At 40.2% G+C, this 14735-nt stretch overlaps 1 protein-coding gene across 42 annotated transcripts in view; it reads right to left on the bottom strand.

Moving 5' to 3' along the window:
- Nucleotides 1–14735, bottom strand: part of DLG2 (discs large MAGUK scaffold protein 2) — a 1061709-nt gene that overhangs the window by 528628 nt on the left and 518346 nt on the right. Inside the window, exon 1 of one of the 42 annotated variants that reach the window (XM_074572454.1) lies at nt 6901–7422. The exons of 39 other annotated variants lie outside the window; for them this stretch is intronic. In XM_074572454.1, coding sequence (XP_074428555.1) covers nt 6901–6978 — 78 coding nt within the window. In that variant the 5' untranslated portion in view covers nt 6979–7422. Of the gene's footprint in view, nt 1–6900; nt 7423–14735 lie in introns of those variants that run through there. 2 more of the 42 variants (XM_074572456.1, XM_074572457.1) reach the window with 2 other exon arrangements.

The following is a 14735-nucleotide window of genomic DNA, read 5'->3' as shown; positions in this document are numbered from 1 at the left end:
GATTAACTTCCGTAGTTTACTGTTGATCAGTATCTTACTTTAAAAAACATCCCTCTTGCATTTCAGTTGAATTTATTTATTATTATTATTATGGTGATTGTGAAGGGGAAGTGAGTTATAAGCATAATAAATCTCTACTTAAGCAGCTTATCCCTACTGTTATATATTAATTATGGTGCATCTGGGATTATAACCAACTGCAAATAAAAAAGGGAGGGAAAAAATAAAAGAGTTGAGTAGCTATATGTTTCTGGATTAAATCCCAATATAAGAAAATGTCTTAGAATTCTAACTGTGCTAAAGCAAAAGGCACAACGAGCTCTGGGTACAGGAGCACTCGCATATTCTTCTCCACAGTTATGTGTGAAAAGACAAGATCTCTCCATAAAACTGTAAAATAGAGCACTTACAAAGTCCATTTGAAAAGATTCCTCCAGGGGTCTGAGATCTCAGCTCCCATATCTGTTCAAACAGGTAGTTCTACAAATAAGTGATGCGCTTTTGTCATCCCATTGAATCTGGTCAATGGGGGCTCTCCTTTGCCCAAATTCAAGCAAAACTATCCACCCACCCTTACAGCATCTTGCAGCTACAGGAGATGTCCCTTAGCGAAGCAGTCATTTCGCCTTTAGCCAAGGCTGGAACTAGACACGCAAGTTTTATCACTTCATCGCAACCCCAGTGGACTGGAAATAATTTGTTGAGCTCTGATTTGAAAGAGAGCACTTGTTAAGACATCTAAGGTATACATGGAAATAGCGAAGGGAAGAGAAGGTTTATCTTGTTTGGTTTTAAATATATACATGTAAAAATGATATAAGGAAAAATGTGTTTAGCTGGTATTATGTTTTATGATTTCTGAATCGCAAAGTTTTTATTCTATGTTGTGAGTAATTACTGTTTCAAATGAACTTCTTATCTCTTTCAAATTATATTGCTGGGCAGCTACTTGCAAACAAAGTAAAAATGAAACCATAATACGTAGCCTAGAACAGCCTACTCTGCAATTAACTACATTTAAATACAGATATGAGAATGATCTAGATATCAAGTGTCATCTTGACATGAAGAGTTAATTCTTGCTATTGCCAGGACACTGTCAGAAAAATTATTAAATATTCCTGCATTTACAGGCAATTTTTTTTTGTTGTTACACATCCCAATTTTGTTAACCTCTTAAGGCAAATTTTCCTGTCTTTTTGCAAATATTTCATTGTAGCCTGCCAGTCTACCAAGGATATTCAATTTACCCGAAATGACTCTAGAGCACATAGAAGGAAAAAACACCTGCTGGACTATTTTCTACTTGTCTACTCTGCACTACATCACATTAGAACTACTCACTTAAATTGATACTGTGCAGTTTGTGAATGTTGCTTATGGGTAATCTTTATTTTTATTTACAATTGATAGTCCAGAAACTAGAATCATAGAATCATAGAATCATTTAGGTTGGAAAAGACCCTTGGGATCATCTAGTCCAACCATCAACCCCACTCTACAAAGTTCTCCCCTACACCATATCCCCTAACACCACATCTAAACGAGTCTTATCACATCGCGGGATGGTGACTCCACCACCTCCCTGGGCAGCCTATTCCAGTGTCTGACCACTCTTTCTGGGAAGAATTTTTTCCTAATGTCCAGCCTAAACCTCCCCTGCTGCAGCTTGAACCCAATCCCTCTTGTTCTATCGCTAATTACCTGTGAGAAGAGACCAGCACCAACCTCTCTACAATGGCCTTTCAAGTAGTTGTAGAGAGTGATGAGGTCTCCCCTCAGCGTCCTCTTCCTCAAACTAAACAGTCCCAGCTCCTTCAATCGCTCCTCATCAGATTTATTCTCCAGGCCCTTCACCAGCTTCGTTGCCCTCCTCTGCACTCGCTCCAGCACCTCGAGATCTCTCTCATATTGAGGTGCCCAAAACTGGACACAATACTCAAGGTGTGGCCTCACCAGTGCTGAGTACAGGGGGACAATCACCTCCCTCCTCCTGCTGGTCACTACATGTTATTTGTATCATTATATATACACACCTATTTTTAAATGTAAACTGCTTCTGTCTTGAATTATAAAATTAATAAATGAGATCAACTGGAATGATAAACTAAATCTTCTGGGGTAAATCTTACATATTTTCAAATCCAAGACACCTGTTCTTAAAACTGATAACACCGTAAGAGCACTTTGGTATCTAAAAGCTAGAAAGAGAATTCTAACAACATTATTCTGTAAAATGATGGTGAAAGTCAACTCGTTTAAACACTTTACATTGGTCCTGCTGTTTTGCTCCCAAAAATAATGCACGAGGAGAAACCTTCTACAGTGATTGTCGTCTTCAGATGCAAAAACTCAACAAGATGACTAATTCTAGCAGTGTTTAAAATTTGTGTTTCAAAGTTGAAATGTGTTCCACTTCTGAACACGCAGAAAAAACAGTATTCAACTTCCCCATTGAAATTAAATGACAGGGTGACTTTGGCATGTCTTTCCTTACTTTTGGTATTAAATCTTGAAACCCAAATTCTATCAATATAGTGAAGCATTATCAGAAGCTTTTTCACACTGCTTTAGCTCACCCTCTCAGATCAACACGATTAATTGCTCCGTTACTTTTCTGTACCTCTTCCAATCATTTAAAGTACTTATTTTTACAGCATAACCACATGCAGTTAACATCTCTTGATTTCTATTTGATTGTGGTTTAATGAGAAAAATTCAAGACATCAATCTTTGCATTAAGTTATTCTAGTTCCGATGTTCAAATGATCATGTTTACTCTCATAGCAATAACCCTTTCATGTGACAAACTCAAAGCATTTATATATCTTTAATAAAACAGGTAAGAGTGGAGCTGCCTTGAAAGGACTTCAGTTGTTTTCAGGCAATATTCCCTGTACACTAAATATCTTGCTACTTGAGGGAAAGAGTAACACTAGCAATCAAGCCAAGACAACCGGATTGAGATAGAATTTGTAGATAACAACAGCAATATATGCTGGAAAGAGCTTATGATCCAGCCTAACAAAAACAAGAAAGTATGAGGAACTTTGAAATGCTTGAGTTTTCCCAGGCAGCATGAGAACATTAAGAGCAATTAATAGGCATTATCCCATTTTACTTATAGAGATAAGCAGTTTTAGCGACCACTGGTCGGGGAAAAAGAGTTCACTTTTGCAAAGTTTTAAGGTTTTTCAAAAGATTTTGTTCCATTTCTGAATTAAAATAAGTCTTTTCATTATATCATAAAAATATGACTCAAATAAAAATACTGGTGGATGCTACTTAACTTGAAAGAACCATTATCGTCATGGTTAGGACACCGCAGGCTGCCATTCATCCAGTTCTTCCCAGATGTCTCCTCTACTTTCCAGATGACATTTTAACAGTAAGAGTTCATGTCTGGGTTTTAGAAGCCTAACATCTACCAGGTAGTCCTTAAGTTATGTGCGGGAGTCAATGAGACAGTGCCCTACCACAGGGTCCAGCTCCTCTGACCACAGCCTCCAAGGAAATGCCAGGCTGGAAGGGAAGCAAGGACTGGAAATACAGGCCAAGAGCAGCAGTGCTGGCACTCAATAGCAGGTGCTGGTTAGGTAGATAAGAAAACCAGCCCAGGAGCTACCGCAGGTCTTAGTGAGAAGAGGTCCACCTCCTCCCTTTGGTCTCCCAACTCCTTGCCACTTACTAGCACCTTTTACCCTTTCCCTTTCACCAAGCCCCAAGCACAGGGCAAGTTCTGTCTCCTGAGAGCCCCTAGTCCTCAGGCTGCAATTCTGCAGGCCTCACAGTATCAAGCAGCAGCATGTCCCACTCATTTTGTGTGGATCTGTATGCCAGCCAGCTCTCCCAGAGCAGGTACCGTCATATTCAGGTATGGGGAGATGAGGAGCTGGGAGGTTTGGGGGGATGGGAGGTATGGGGATGGGAACTCCAGCTTTGGAAAAGATGGGGAGCTCTGAAAACACTGGGGCCAAGCCCACCCACATCACCACAACCAGGCACCCTTGTGCAGGTCTGCAGCACACACAGAGGAGCACCACACTGTCACATTAATGCCACCTTAGCTCGTGCCACAAAGGACTGGCCCAATCGCTATCCTTTCCCTTGCCTTCGTGTACACCCCGTGGCATTGCGTGTTCTCCTGTGCACCTCGGGAACTCTGCTGCCCTAAATAGTCACCTGGGAGATCCAACTTCAGGTCATCTCTCTGCATACTTCAGGCCCAAAGTTCTCACGATTTAACGAACTGTTCTGTCAGCTTGTGCATATGTGTGTGTGCGTACAAGTCCATGCTATAAACCCCTTCTGCCATGTTCCCCCCCCAACAATTTTCTTCCTGGTCCTAAGAAAACAAATAGATTCATACAAAATTTCTGTTTCTTAGAAATACTCCTTAAAAAAATTCTTGACTTGTACTTGTCCAAAGAAGCTAAGCATAATAGAAAAATCTGTTATGGAACCATACTCTCCTGATCCCCGCTATTCACATTTTAACTGCAAGAAACTCTTTTTGCACACATAGGCTATTAGAAATTATTGCTGTATGTTATTACCTCCAAAAGCACATTAAGAAAACAATGTTTAATTCAAATCATGCACACAGAGAAAAAGCTAATTATTCTTCCAGGAAAAAAAATATGTAAGGCAAAACTGCATAATAATTTGATTATTCAACCATTATACAAAAAAAAAAAAGACAAAACCAAAAAAAGCCATGCAGTTAAATGCTATTTTAATTTACTTTTTGATAGACCTCTTTTCATATCTGTGTTCTCGTGTTACCAAGATATTGTACTGAAGATGTCAGTGTTGATCAGCTTCCAATCATCAATAGCACTTACTGAAATAGCACCCTGCTAGGAACGGGATTTTGTGCCTTTGCTGGAGCACTCCATTGATTTATGGGGGAAGAAAAAGAAAAAATAAATAATTAAAAGTGAACCCTGACTGTGGAATAAAGCTAAAAGAAATACATTTTAATTTTGATAAAAGACAATAAGTAAACATCTTACAAGATGTTTTCTTGCATACTTAACTGTCTTCTGGAAAAAATAAAATTCTCCTGCAAATATGCTAATAGCATGCTCAAAAAATGTTGGAAAAAAGCTTTTCTTTAAAAATTATGAGGTATGGCTTGAATAGCACTGACCTGAGTTGTCTCGATTATTTTGAAAGTCAGATACAGCTGAATAAGTATTAATATAATAGGTTCATACGGAAATATTTGCAAATACCTTCAGAGGAAAAGAAAGAGAGCTAAAAATTTTAAAGCATTCTTTTAGTCTGTGTTATGAGACTCTGCAGAGAAGAATATATTTTCTTAGTGAATACTCTGGCACTTTTTATGAATTTTTGCAGGGTTATTGGAATAATCTATACACACACACCGTTTTAAACAACCCGCACTAAATCTGGCTTTAAAGCTCCTGAGTGAGCCCCGCTGTGTCAGGAGGGGAATGTGTCCGCTCGCCCTGCCTCTGTCACCTCGGAGGAAGTCTGAAAGCAAAGGCTCCTCTGGAGGGAGCCCCTCAGGACCAACGAAGATCCAGTCTGCAACTTTTTTTTCCTCCCATAGCAACACAAAACCAGCAGGAGAGTTTATATGATGCCCTCTGTGTTGAAATATGATTAACGACAAAGAAAGTTTGACAGTCCCATGTATAGCGATCGGCATTTCTATTTTCCATTATGCATACAGTGTGAAATGTATAAGTCACTATTACTTGGATAACTTCCCAATGGCTTGGATGTTTAAATTTCAAAATTACCACATAGCACTTTTTTAACCACTGGGAATATTTTGCAGAAATAGCAAATTTATGCCCATTCTCCCCTCCTCAACCATAAATAGAATGTATTTTTGCTAATAATTTAGTCCAGGTGAAGAGCTTTTCCAGTTACAGAGGAATTCAGGCAATGGATAATTACTTAGTGGATTGGTGGCTCTATTAGATAGCATAAGATATATCAAACAAATAATAAAGCAACCCATTTATAAATTCTTCGACTACATCAAAGACAGCAAGGAAAAGAGGAAGCTGTCATTATCAGACTAATGAGGTAACTTTATAGCATTACAGTGAAGTTTTTTTTCCCCCCAATCTAATGCCGAGTTTATAAAAGAGGAATTAGTCCCATTTTGAAAACGGTTTGTATGTTAATTTAAACAAAACCGGAATGCAGGTCCACTAACTAAATGCTTGCATATTCAGAACAAAAGGCAATCGCCTCGATATCCCCCAATTATCATTACTGCAAATACCAAAACAATTGAAGTTTTGCTCATAGAGAAAGAAGGCAGAAGAATCTTACCTACGAGGACTTCCAGAAAACAGCTGGTTAAACATAGTTAAATGTTACGAGAAGAAAAATACTGAAACATAGTACTGACCATTTTTACATCCCTATATCTTTTTAAATAAAAGGGATCCATGCTGCAGCACAGTTTCAACAAGTAACATGAAAGAAAATCCCCAAACATTATAAATGCTTAACATGTTATTACATTCTTGTTGGTCCCACACTAGAAAAAATATACAAGCAGCAAACAATCAACCGTTGTTTAAGAGCCTAATATTGTACTAGTAAAAATAATGCAGCACAGCAACAAGTTCACTGGAGTGCTCCCTTAACACACAACATACCAGATGCACAGCTGTTTATCTTGCAAAAAAAAAAAAAAAAAATAAAGAAAAGAGGGCATAAAGACTTTTGAAAGGATTTTCTCCCCGGTATTTAATAACTAATATGCAAAGTATTCAAGGATTCTTGCGTGAAATCATGAATAGCAATGGGTCATTTTTCAGGGTATTACAAAAAGCTAACCAGACACACAACAGGACGCCAGCAGGCAGCTTGCATGAGACATAAGGCTTTATATTCCCACTAGGAACATACCTTCTCTGATTTTGCTTTCCTGGCGTTATGCACAAACCTGCGTCCCAGCTTCTTGGCATACCAGATAGAGGCAAACATTGTAGTGATGAAGATTTCAGTCTGGATGTGCAGCACACACACCCACAAAAAAAAAAAAAAAAAAAGAGAAAAAAAAGAAAAAGGCAACCAAAAAAACTTCCCCCACAACTGAGATGATAGAAATCTAATGCTGGTTAAGGTCTCTCAACTATGCTGTGGCTTTGTCAGGTCCTCTCATGCTGCCTTCTGGAAAAAAAGAAAAAAAAAAAAAAAAAAGACAACCAACAACCCAGTGTGGCCAGTCTGCAGGTGTATTTACATACTGCCAGCAGGAAGTCCAGGGTGAGGCAGCTTTGCATCCAGCTCACATCCCGTCTGCTAAGTGCCTGTCTGCAGTTCTTTAGCACTGTCACCACAACTACATATGTGTCAGTATGAAAGGAAGCTGCAGTAAACTACTGTAGCAGACAGCTCACCTCCTCTTCTCCTGTGCTGAAATTTAACTCCTTGGTTCTCTGGGATTTGCCGGCATGCAACAGAAGCAGCAGCAGTTCAAATGGGAGATACACGGCACTGCAGGAAAGGAAAGGGGTACGGAAGTGCCAAAAATAGAAACGTATATTAACTGTTAAGGTGAAGGAACAGGTGCTTTACGTGTTTCAGTGCAATTAAGATATGAAAGGGAAATGGATTTTACTTTGATCTAGGGGGCTGGGATCTATTCAGAGATATTTTTGTTACCTAGTTTCAGTTCGCAGCAGAAAGACATCATAGCGGCTCAGTTCGCTTGCTGATGTCATACACGCTTTGCTAAAGGATTTAAGACTCACCCAAGGACTTCTGTTTTTCTTTGATAATTGTTCCGGTAGAAAACTGACTTTTTTTTTTTCTCCCCACATTAATCTTTAACTTCTGCCCTACCTAAGCTTGCTTTTTCCTCTTCCTTTAATTGCGAGTTATTTTACATTAGGAGTTGAGAAGTGCTTATGAATGCCTGTTTTTGCAGTGAAACAGCAATGTACTATTTTCCTTTTGTCACATACTTCAGCTTTAACCCCTGCACCTCTCTTCAGTTATAATCTCTAAACAATAAGCAGAAACATACCCTTTTGGCTCCAGACATACGACTAACCAGATGTTCCTCCCAGCCAGAGGCAGTATCAAAGCTGTAAACTTACAGGGTTTATAGCTATTTGATAGTAATTTGCATTATAAGACAAATCCTGCTCCTTGCCCTCCCACCCACAGTTGTGGAGATACCAACATGCGGGATAACCGCTGCTGTCCCTTGTGCAGGATCGCATTTGGGATGCACACATGCAAGAGGAATTTCTGCTCTGCTATTCTGTGGTAAAGAGCAAATCAAAATTAACAGATGCACGGCAAAGGAAATACAGTCATAGCAATCTAGTGTAGGGCTCTTGGGGCCAAGGAAACACTTCTTCTGCCCCAGGATTTCCAAAGAATGGCTGAAACTATTTTCTCCAGGGTGCATGAATTCAAAAGGGAAAATATTCCACTCCCACTTACAACTTACACAGACCATCCAAGTTACTGGAGCTCGATGGCATTGCCCAAGCGTTGAGCCTGAGGGCATATACTGCTGAATTCTGTTAAGATTACAGAGTTCAAAGAATTCCTTAAATACATTTTAAAATGGTAAGTTCGTTAACTAAATTGAAATTCTTAGACAGTGACTTTTTTGTCAAGGAAACTCCGAGGTATATGTTTGATTTTTGCTTAACATCTAAAACCTTCTAACAAAATATTTGGTAATATTTCTGGGAAAAGAACAGTTTCTAATTATTTCCAATTCAGACATCGGGTTAATCCTGGCAGTCAGAAAGTTATAAAACCACAAGAAAGAGTCAAATCGTGTCTCATCTGGAGTAAGATTGATATAGAAGAGCTATCTGTCCATAGCATCACTCCAACTCTCTGAACTCTGAGCAGATGGCAAGGTGGATTCTCCAAGGAGCAAAAACCTTTACTACGCCTCGTAGCAGACTCGTACCACTCTCCACATTTGCGGGATGACAGAGTGCCCTATAATGGAGGGAAGGGAGGAGAAGGAAGAAAGATGGCCTGAAAAATTTAGGAAGAAACGAGAGATCTTATTTCTAGCTGGGATATCACTGTAGCAAAACATGGATGGGGGGAAAAAAGCGCAGAAAAGGAGAAGCAACATCATGACACAGCTTAGCCAACACCATAAATGTTAAAGTTAAAAGAACAGAGAAAAAAATAATCGTACGTGTTATATGCCTAAGCAGTAGAATACCTCTCCTACTCTGCTCCCATGCTCTTATGAAGAGAATAAGCATAATTTGAAATCATTGCACTACAACCAAAAAAGGGTACATTCTCTCAAGCAACTATTTATATAGTCTTATGTATATTCAGCTGCTGAAAAAATCGAAGGAAACAGTCATTAAACAATAAAACCTCCTTTTTATGACTTCTATCATCAACATTAGCAGCTTTACTGAACTATTTATTCGGGAAAAATAGGGAGTAATAAAAAGACACAATTCATCCCACTTAAAGGAAAAAAAATAGTCTACATTGTTCATTTAAGGAATAATGACAAAGCAATAGGGAGGTAATTTTCTCCACCCACTGAAAATGTTAGATCAGGAAGAATAAATCTCACCAAATACTTAATTCTGATTCTAATCAGAAACGTATTTTAACTATTCGCATGCTTTTGCAGATCTATCCAAACCCTAGAATATAGCAATGGCCAGACTACAAGCCGTGTTCTTACAGCTCCATCATGCAGTAGTCTGCCATACATTGTCAATAGCAGGTTTATTAGGTCTGTACTGCTACCTCGGGATTTTATGATTATTAATATTTTACTGTAACCATAACGAAGCCTGCATTTTACAGAAGTGCTACAAGCCGAGCTGCTTTAGAAGAATTGGAGCTCCCAGCTGCTGTCTGCTCACCGGAGTAATATGTACTTTAGCTTGCTCACTGAAGTGCTACATTACAAGGGCAGAGAGATGCATGCAATTGAGCAGGAATATTATCACAGACAGGAGATAATCAGTTAAGAGCAAATTTTACAATGGGCTTCTTGCTGAGAATGAGTGGATGGACTTCAGTAAACCAAACCACTTCTATACTATACATTAAATTGCATTCTCATGCCTCTATGAGAAGAATTGGTCTTACCACAAGTGGACACATGGGTATAAGCATAAAGCAACTACGGTGTTGAATCCTATTCTTTTTATGACACGGCTCCCCAACATTGCAAGCAATGGCAATTGATGCTCAGTACCGAAACAGATGGTCGCTTCAAACACCTTGCCAACTGTTTGTACGCACCGAGTATCACCAGTATTTCTGACGGTCAGCCTCCTCTTTCAATTTTAACATTGCTGTTTTACTTAAGCAGCACATGGGAAGGAGCGCAGCTTAGCTTTAGACAGGGCATTAATCTTCTCTTGTTAAGGGATAACTTCTCACAGCGCACACGTGGGGTGTCAGCCTCCCCCTCACACACCTGTGGTGAAGATAGATGTTAGCTGTAGATTCTGTTTCTCTCCTACCTCTATCTGAATATATACACGCAGTAGTCATAAAATGTGATGACAGGGGCCATTTAAAATACAAATACAGATCAGTCATAAATAATGCCTTTCTTGTACGAATAGGAGGACAGATGAATAGATTAGTCATTCAGGGTTTGCAGAACTCCGGCTCCAGCGAAATGGACAGGAGATGGAACAAGTTAAAAACGAAATACCAAAGATTTAAGACCAGCACCTCGCTTCAAGGTTTATATGTTAACACTTGGCACAGCTGTGGATACAGGAACAGAGCTGATGATGTGAAACTAAGGTAGCTAGCTTTCTTTTTTTTCAGTACAAGGCAGCAACAGATATTGATTTGGCTGACTGTACAAGCAATCATTTCCCGTCCTCAACACAACTAATTATCTTACACAGTTACATGATGCCAAGACAAGTTATTTAATGACCAGAATACTAGGAAAGACAGAAACCTTAATTTCTGCTATTCCATCCAGAAGATATAAATTTTAGGCATTCAGATCTTACAGGAGTTGAAGTAGATGGAAGTCCCAAGGTTTTGTAAGGACCTGATTTTTCATTCTTTGCTGTAAACAGAGGCAAATGGACAAATATTCCTCCTCCTATTGCAACAGGCCCATGGCCACTCTTACAAAAGGGCTAGTTACCCAAGTCAGCACCACCAAAACCTATTCCGACTTCTCCTTTGGCCAGGGCAGAACCCATTCTGTCGCAGTAACAATACAGACAAAAGATTATCATAGAACAGAATCATAGAATCATCTAGGTTGGAAAAGATGTTTAAGACCATCAAGTTCAACCATTAACCTAACACTGCCAAAACCACCACTAAACCATGTCCCTCAGCACCACACCTACACATCTTTTAAATACCTCCAGGGATGGTGAGCCAAGCAGTTCCCTGGGCAGCCTGTTCCAATGCTTGATAACCCTGACAGTGAAGAAAGTTTTCCTAATACCCAAACTAAGCTTCCCCTGGCGTAACTTGAGGTCGTTTCCTCTTGTCCCATCGCCTGTTACTTCAGAGAAGAGACCGACATCCCCCTGGCTACCCCCTCCTTTCGGGTAGTTGTAGAGAGCGAGAAGGTCTCCCCTCAGCCTCCTCTTCTCCAGGCTGAACACCCCCAGCTCCCTCAGCCGCCCCTCACCAGACTCGTGCTCCAGACCCCTCACCAGCTCCGTTGCCCTTCTCTGGACACGCTCCAGCACCTCAGTGTCTTTCTTGTAGCGAGGGGCTCAAAACTAAACATAGTATTTGAGGTGAGGCCTCACCAGTGCCGAGTATGTAAGTTTCTACTTATGATATTTTCTACCAGTTACGATGTTTCATAGCAGAAATTTTTTTTATGATAGAAATTTTAAAATTCTATCACTTAGTCCTGAACCTTAAAGACGAGGAAACCTGGGTTGCTTAAAAGCTAAATGCTTTCTTGGAGCATTTAAGTCAATGGCTGGAATAGAGCACAGTGATTCTGAGAACAGTCATACATCATGACAAAGAAATGTTGCAGAACAGAAAAAGAAAAAAAAAAAAGAAGCACAAGATGATGGAATATGGGATAAAAATCTAAAAAAGAAGTGAAAACAAAATGCTGTGTATTAAGGATGGCAGAGGTTCATGCTTTTCTCTTCCAATTTAAATTTTCTATTCCCTTAATATTTCTTGTGCCAAATCTTTTCTCTTTAGAATTTATGCTTTCAGAAACCCAGCTGTGACATTACAAGTTTGCCCCAGGTCTAATTTCCCCTTAAAACACAAGATACTGCATGCAGACATCTCCTCTGTCACCTTTTCTGATGTATGGCAGAACTGTCGTCTCGCAGAGGGCATGAAGAATGTCATACACAATGTCACAGGACTTCAGAGCAGTAAAGAAATAAAATGTAAGCATTTCCTCCTGTAGATTTCATTTAAGTGTGAGGCCCCAGAAATTCTGTACCTGCCTTCTGCCGTGAAATTATCACTGCTATTTTTCTACTCTTCTATTATTTGATGTGGTAGATGGCACTCAACCTGCTACATGTGGTGCAACAGGTCAAGAGAAGAAAGGATGAGGTGTTGTGCTACATAACTTCATGAAATAGAGCTTTAACTGTGGAAGCACAAGAAATGGAAATTAAATACGTCCTATGCTAAACCCTGAGACTCAGCACATCCCTGCACACAGGGATGTGTTCTAGCACTTTACAATATAACAGCATGAGAGACAATGTTTTAAATTTAGGCAGTTCTTTTTCCTCTTTTATTTGTTAAGCCTTGGAACGGAGACAAACCTAATTATGGTACTTAATTTTGATCTTAGAAATTGATTTTCCAGTCTAGTTTCTGCTGGTGCATAGGAAACTTTAGTGAGTCACACAAGTAATATAACAACCATTAGCAGCCTTAAAAATAAATAAAAACTTGAAAAATGCCACTTTATTCTTGTCTTTGTCCCTAGTTCAGCACAAATTGCTTCCTGCTTCACCTTTCTGATAGAAATTTTTAAGTTTCTTCCTGCTATGTTAAGAAATCGCAACGAAACTGGTGTATAAAATCCTCAGATGTGCCATTTTGCTGCTCAGATTCTTGTATCAAATCAAAGCACAGTGTATGTCGTACAGTTATGTATTTGCATGGCAAGTAGTCCCACAGGAAATAATATAAACTACAAAATTTATCCTTGGGGAAGGAAAAAGAAAGAAGGAACCACACATTGCAAGCAGTGCTTATGTGTGTCACCAGTGCATTTTGCAAGGGACTTGCCAAATATAATCCTAAACAGAACTGAATCCAGTGCGAAAGCACTGACGTGTATGTGCACTGCGTATATGCCTCCCATCCTGCCTGTAGTATTTAAAGTTCCTTTTTTTTCTTTGCAATTACAAATAATTCTGTGTGATGGCGGAATATTATCTCTTTCAGAAAGGGATGAAGTAAGGCACAAAAATTGACTTGGTAACAGCCATAAAGGGAATCAGAGAATGTGCATGCCGTCTGGGAGCCCCACATCTCCTCTCTCCCAGCAGGTGGCTACAGGGTTTGCCTTGGCCAACGCCACTCAGAGGCGGCGTGCGCTCTCCATAACTGAGTCCTGTGCCAGTCACAGCTTTCTGTCTGTCCAGAGCAGGCAAGAAGGGCTGGCAGCATCCATTTACCTACCCACAAGGACCACTGAGATATATCCATTCCATACAATCTTTTTCTAGCAACAGCAAGTGAGGTAGCCTTTAATGAGCTGTTTATCTCACTGCTAGCCACAAAAGAACCCCAAAAAACAGTTGCAGGCACAAGCATGGGACTATATATCATCCTATCATAAACATTGTTTTATTCCTGTCTGATTACAAGCTGCCTTTGTTTTCAAAGCCCTCCTTAAATCTCACTTTTGCCTTATCAGCCCCAAGAGCAAAATTAAAAAGTCAGCTTGAGCAGAATCACCACAAGTTATAGCCACTGTGTCAGTGAAACACATGGACTCCTCTGACCCAGTGTCTTTTAACAGTTTGAGGTGAACGTGCCTAGCCCTTGTCCTTACCCAGGCTCTCCAGACAACGCTCGTGCACAAGAAGCCAAGTTTCAATGAACTACGAAACATCAAAGAATTACAAGTGATGAGATCAACCAGGATAGCTATAAACGAACCTCATGCCACCACCTCCTTGCAGGCAGGCACACAGTTACCCGCACGGGTTGAGCCCACCCAGCACATTTCTGAGCAGCGGCAGAGTCCCCGCAGCCCACACGCTCCTCTTGGTCATCTCAGAGCCTGGGCTGCCTTTGGTCACCCTTCCAAGCCTCTGCCAAAGCAGCAGCTCCCCGCTCCCAGCTGTGACACTCTCCAGCCATATTCTGCTCTTGGCTGGGCGATCTCCCACACGAGCAGCCCCTGTCACCCCCTTCAGGGACTCCCACCTGACATTTTAATGCTTGTTAATAACATAACCCACATGTGGAGAACAAACAAATATGACAGGTAACGACTACTGCCGCTTTTCATTTCAGCTCTTGCTCTTCACCCCGGCCCTTGGCTTTCCTGGCTGTGATCCTCACAGCTCACGGAGAGAGGGCCCACAGTTCAATATCAGTTGCGAAGTTAAGCAATTTCAGAGGCGAATCATTAAGAACAACATTGCTGAACGCTTCAGGTGCTGAACACTTCAGGTGCTGAACACAGGTTTAAAAAAGCAATGCATTTTTGCTAAAATGCAAAGGAGAATAAATATGGAGGAAAAGGTTCTACTTAGTACCTCCAAATATAAGATGGTCTACTA

The sequence above is a fragment of the Larus michahellis genome, chromosome 1, assembly GCF_964199755.1.
Source record: "Larus michahellis chromosome 1, bLarMic1.1, whole genome shotgun sequence".
NCBI lineage: Eukaryota > Metazoa > Chordata > Aves > Charadriiformes > Laridae > Larus > Larus michahellis.
The sequence above is the reverse complement of the archived record's forward strand: the minus strand, read 5'-3'. Positions and strand labels throughout refer to the sequence as shown.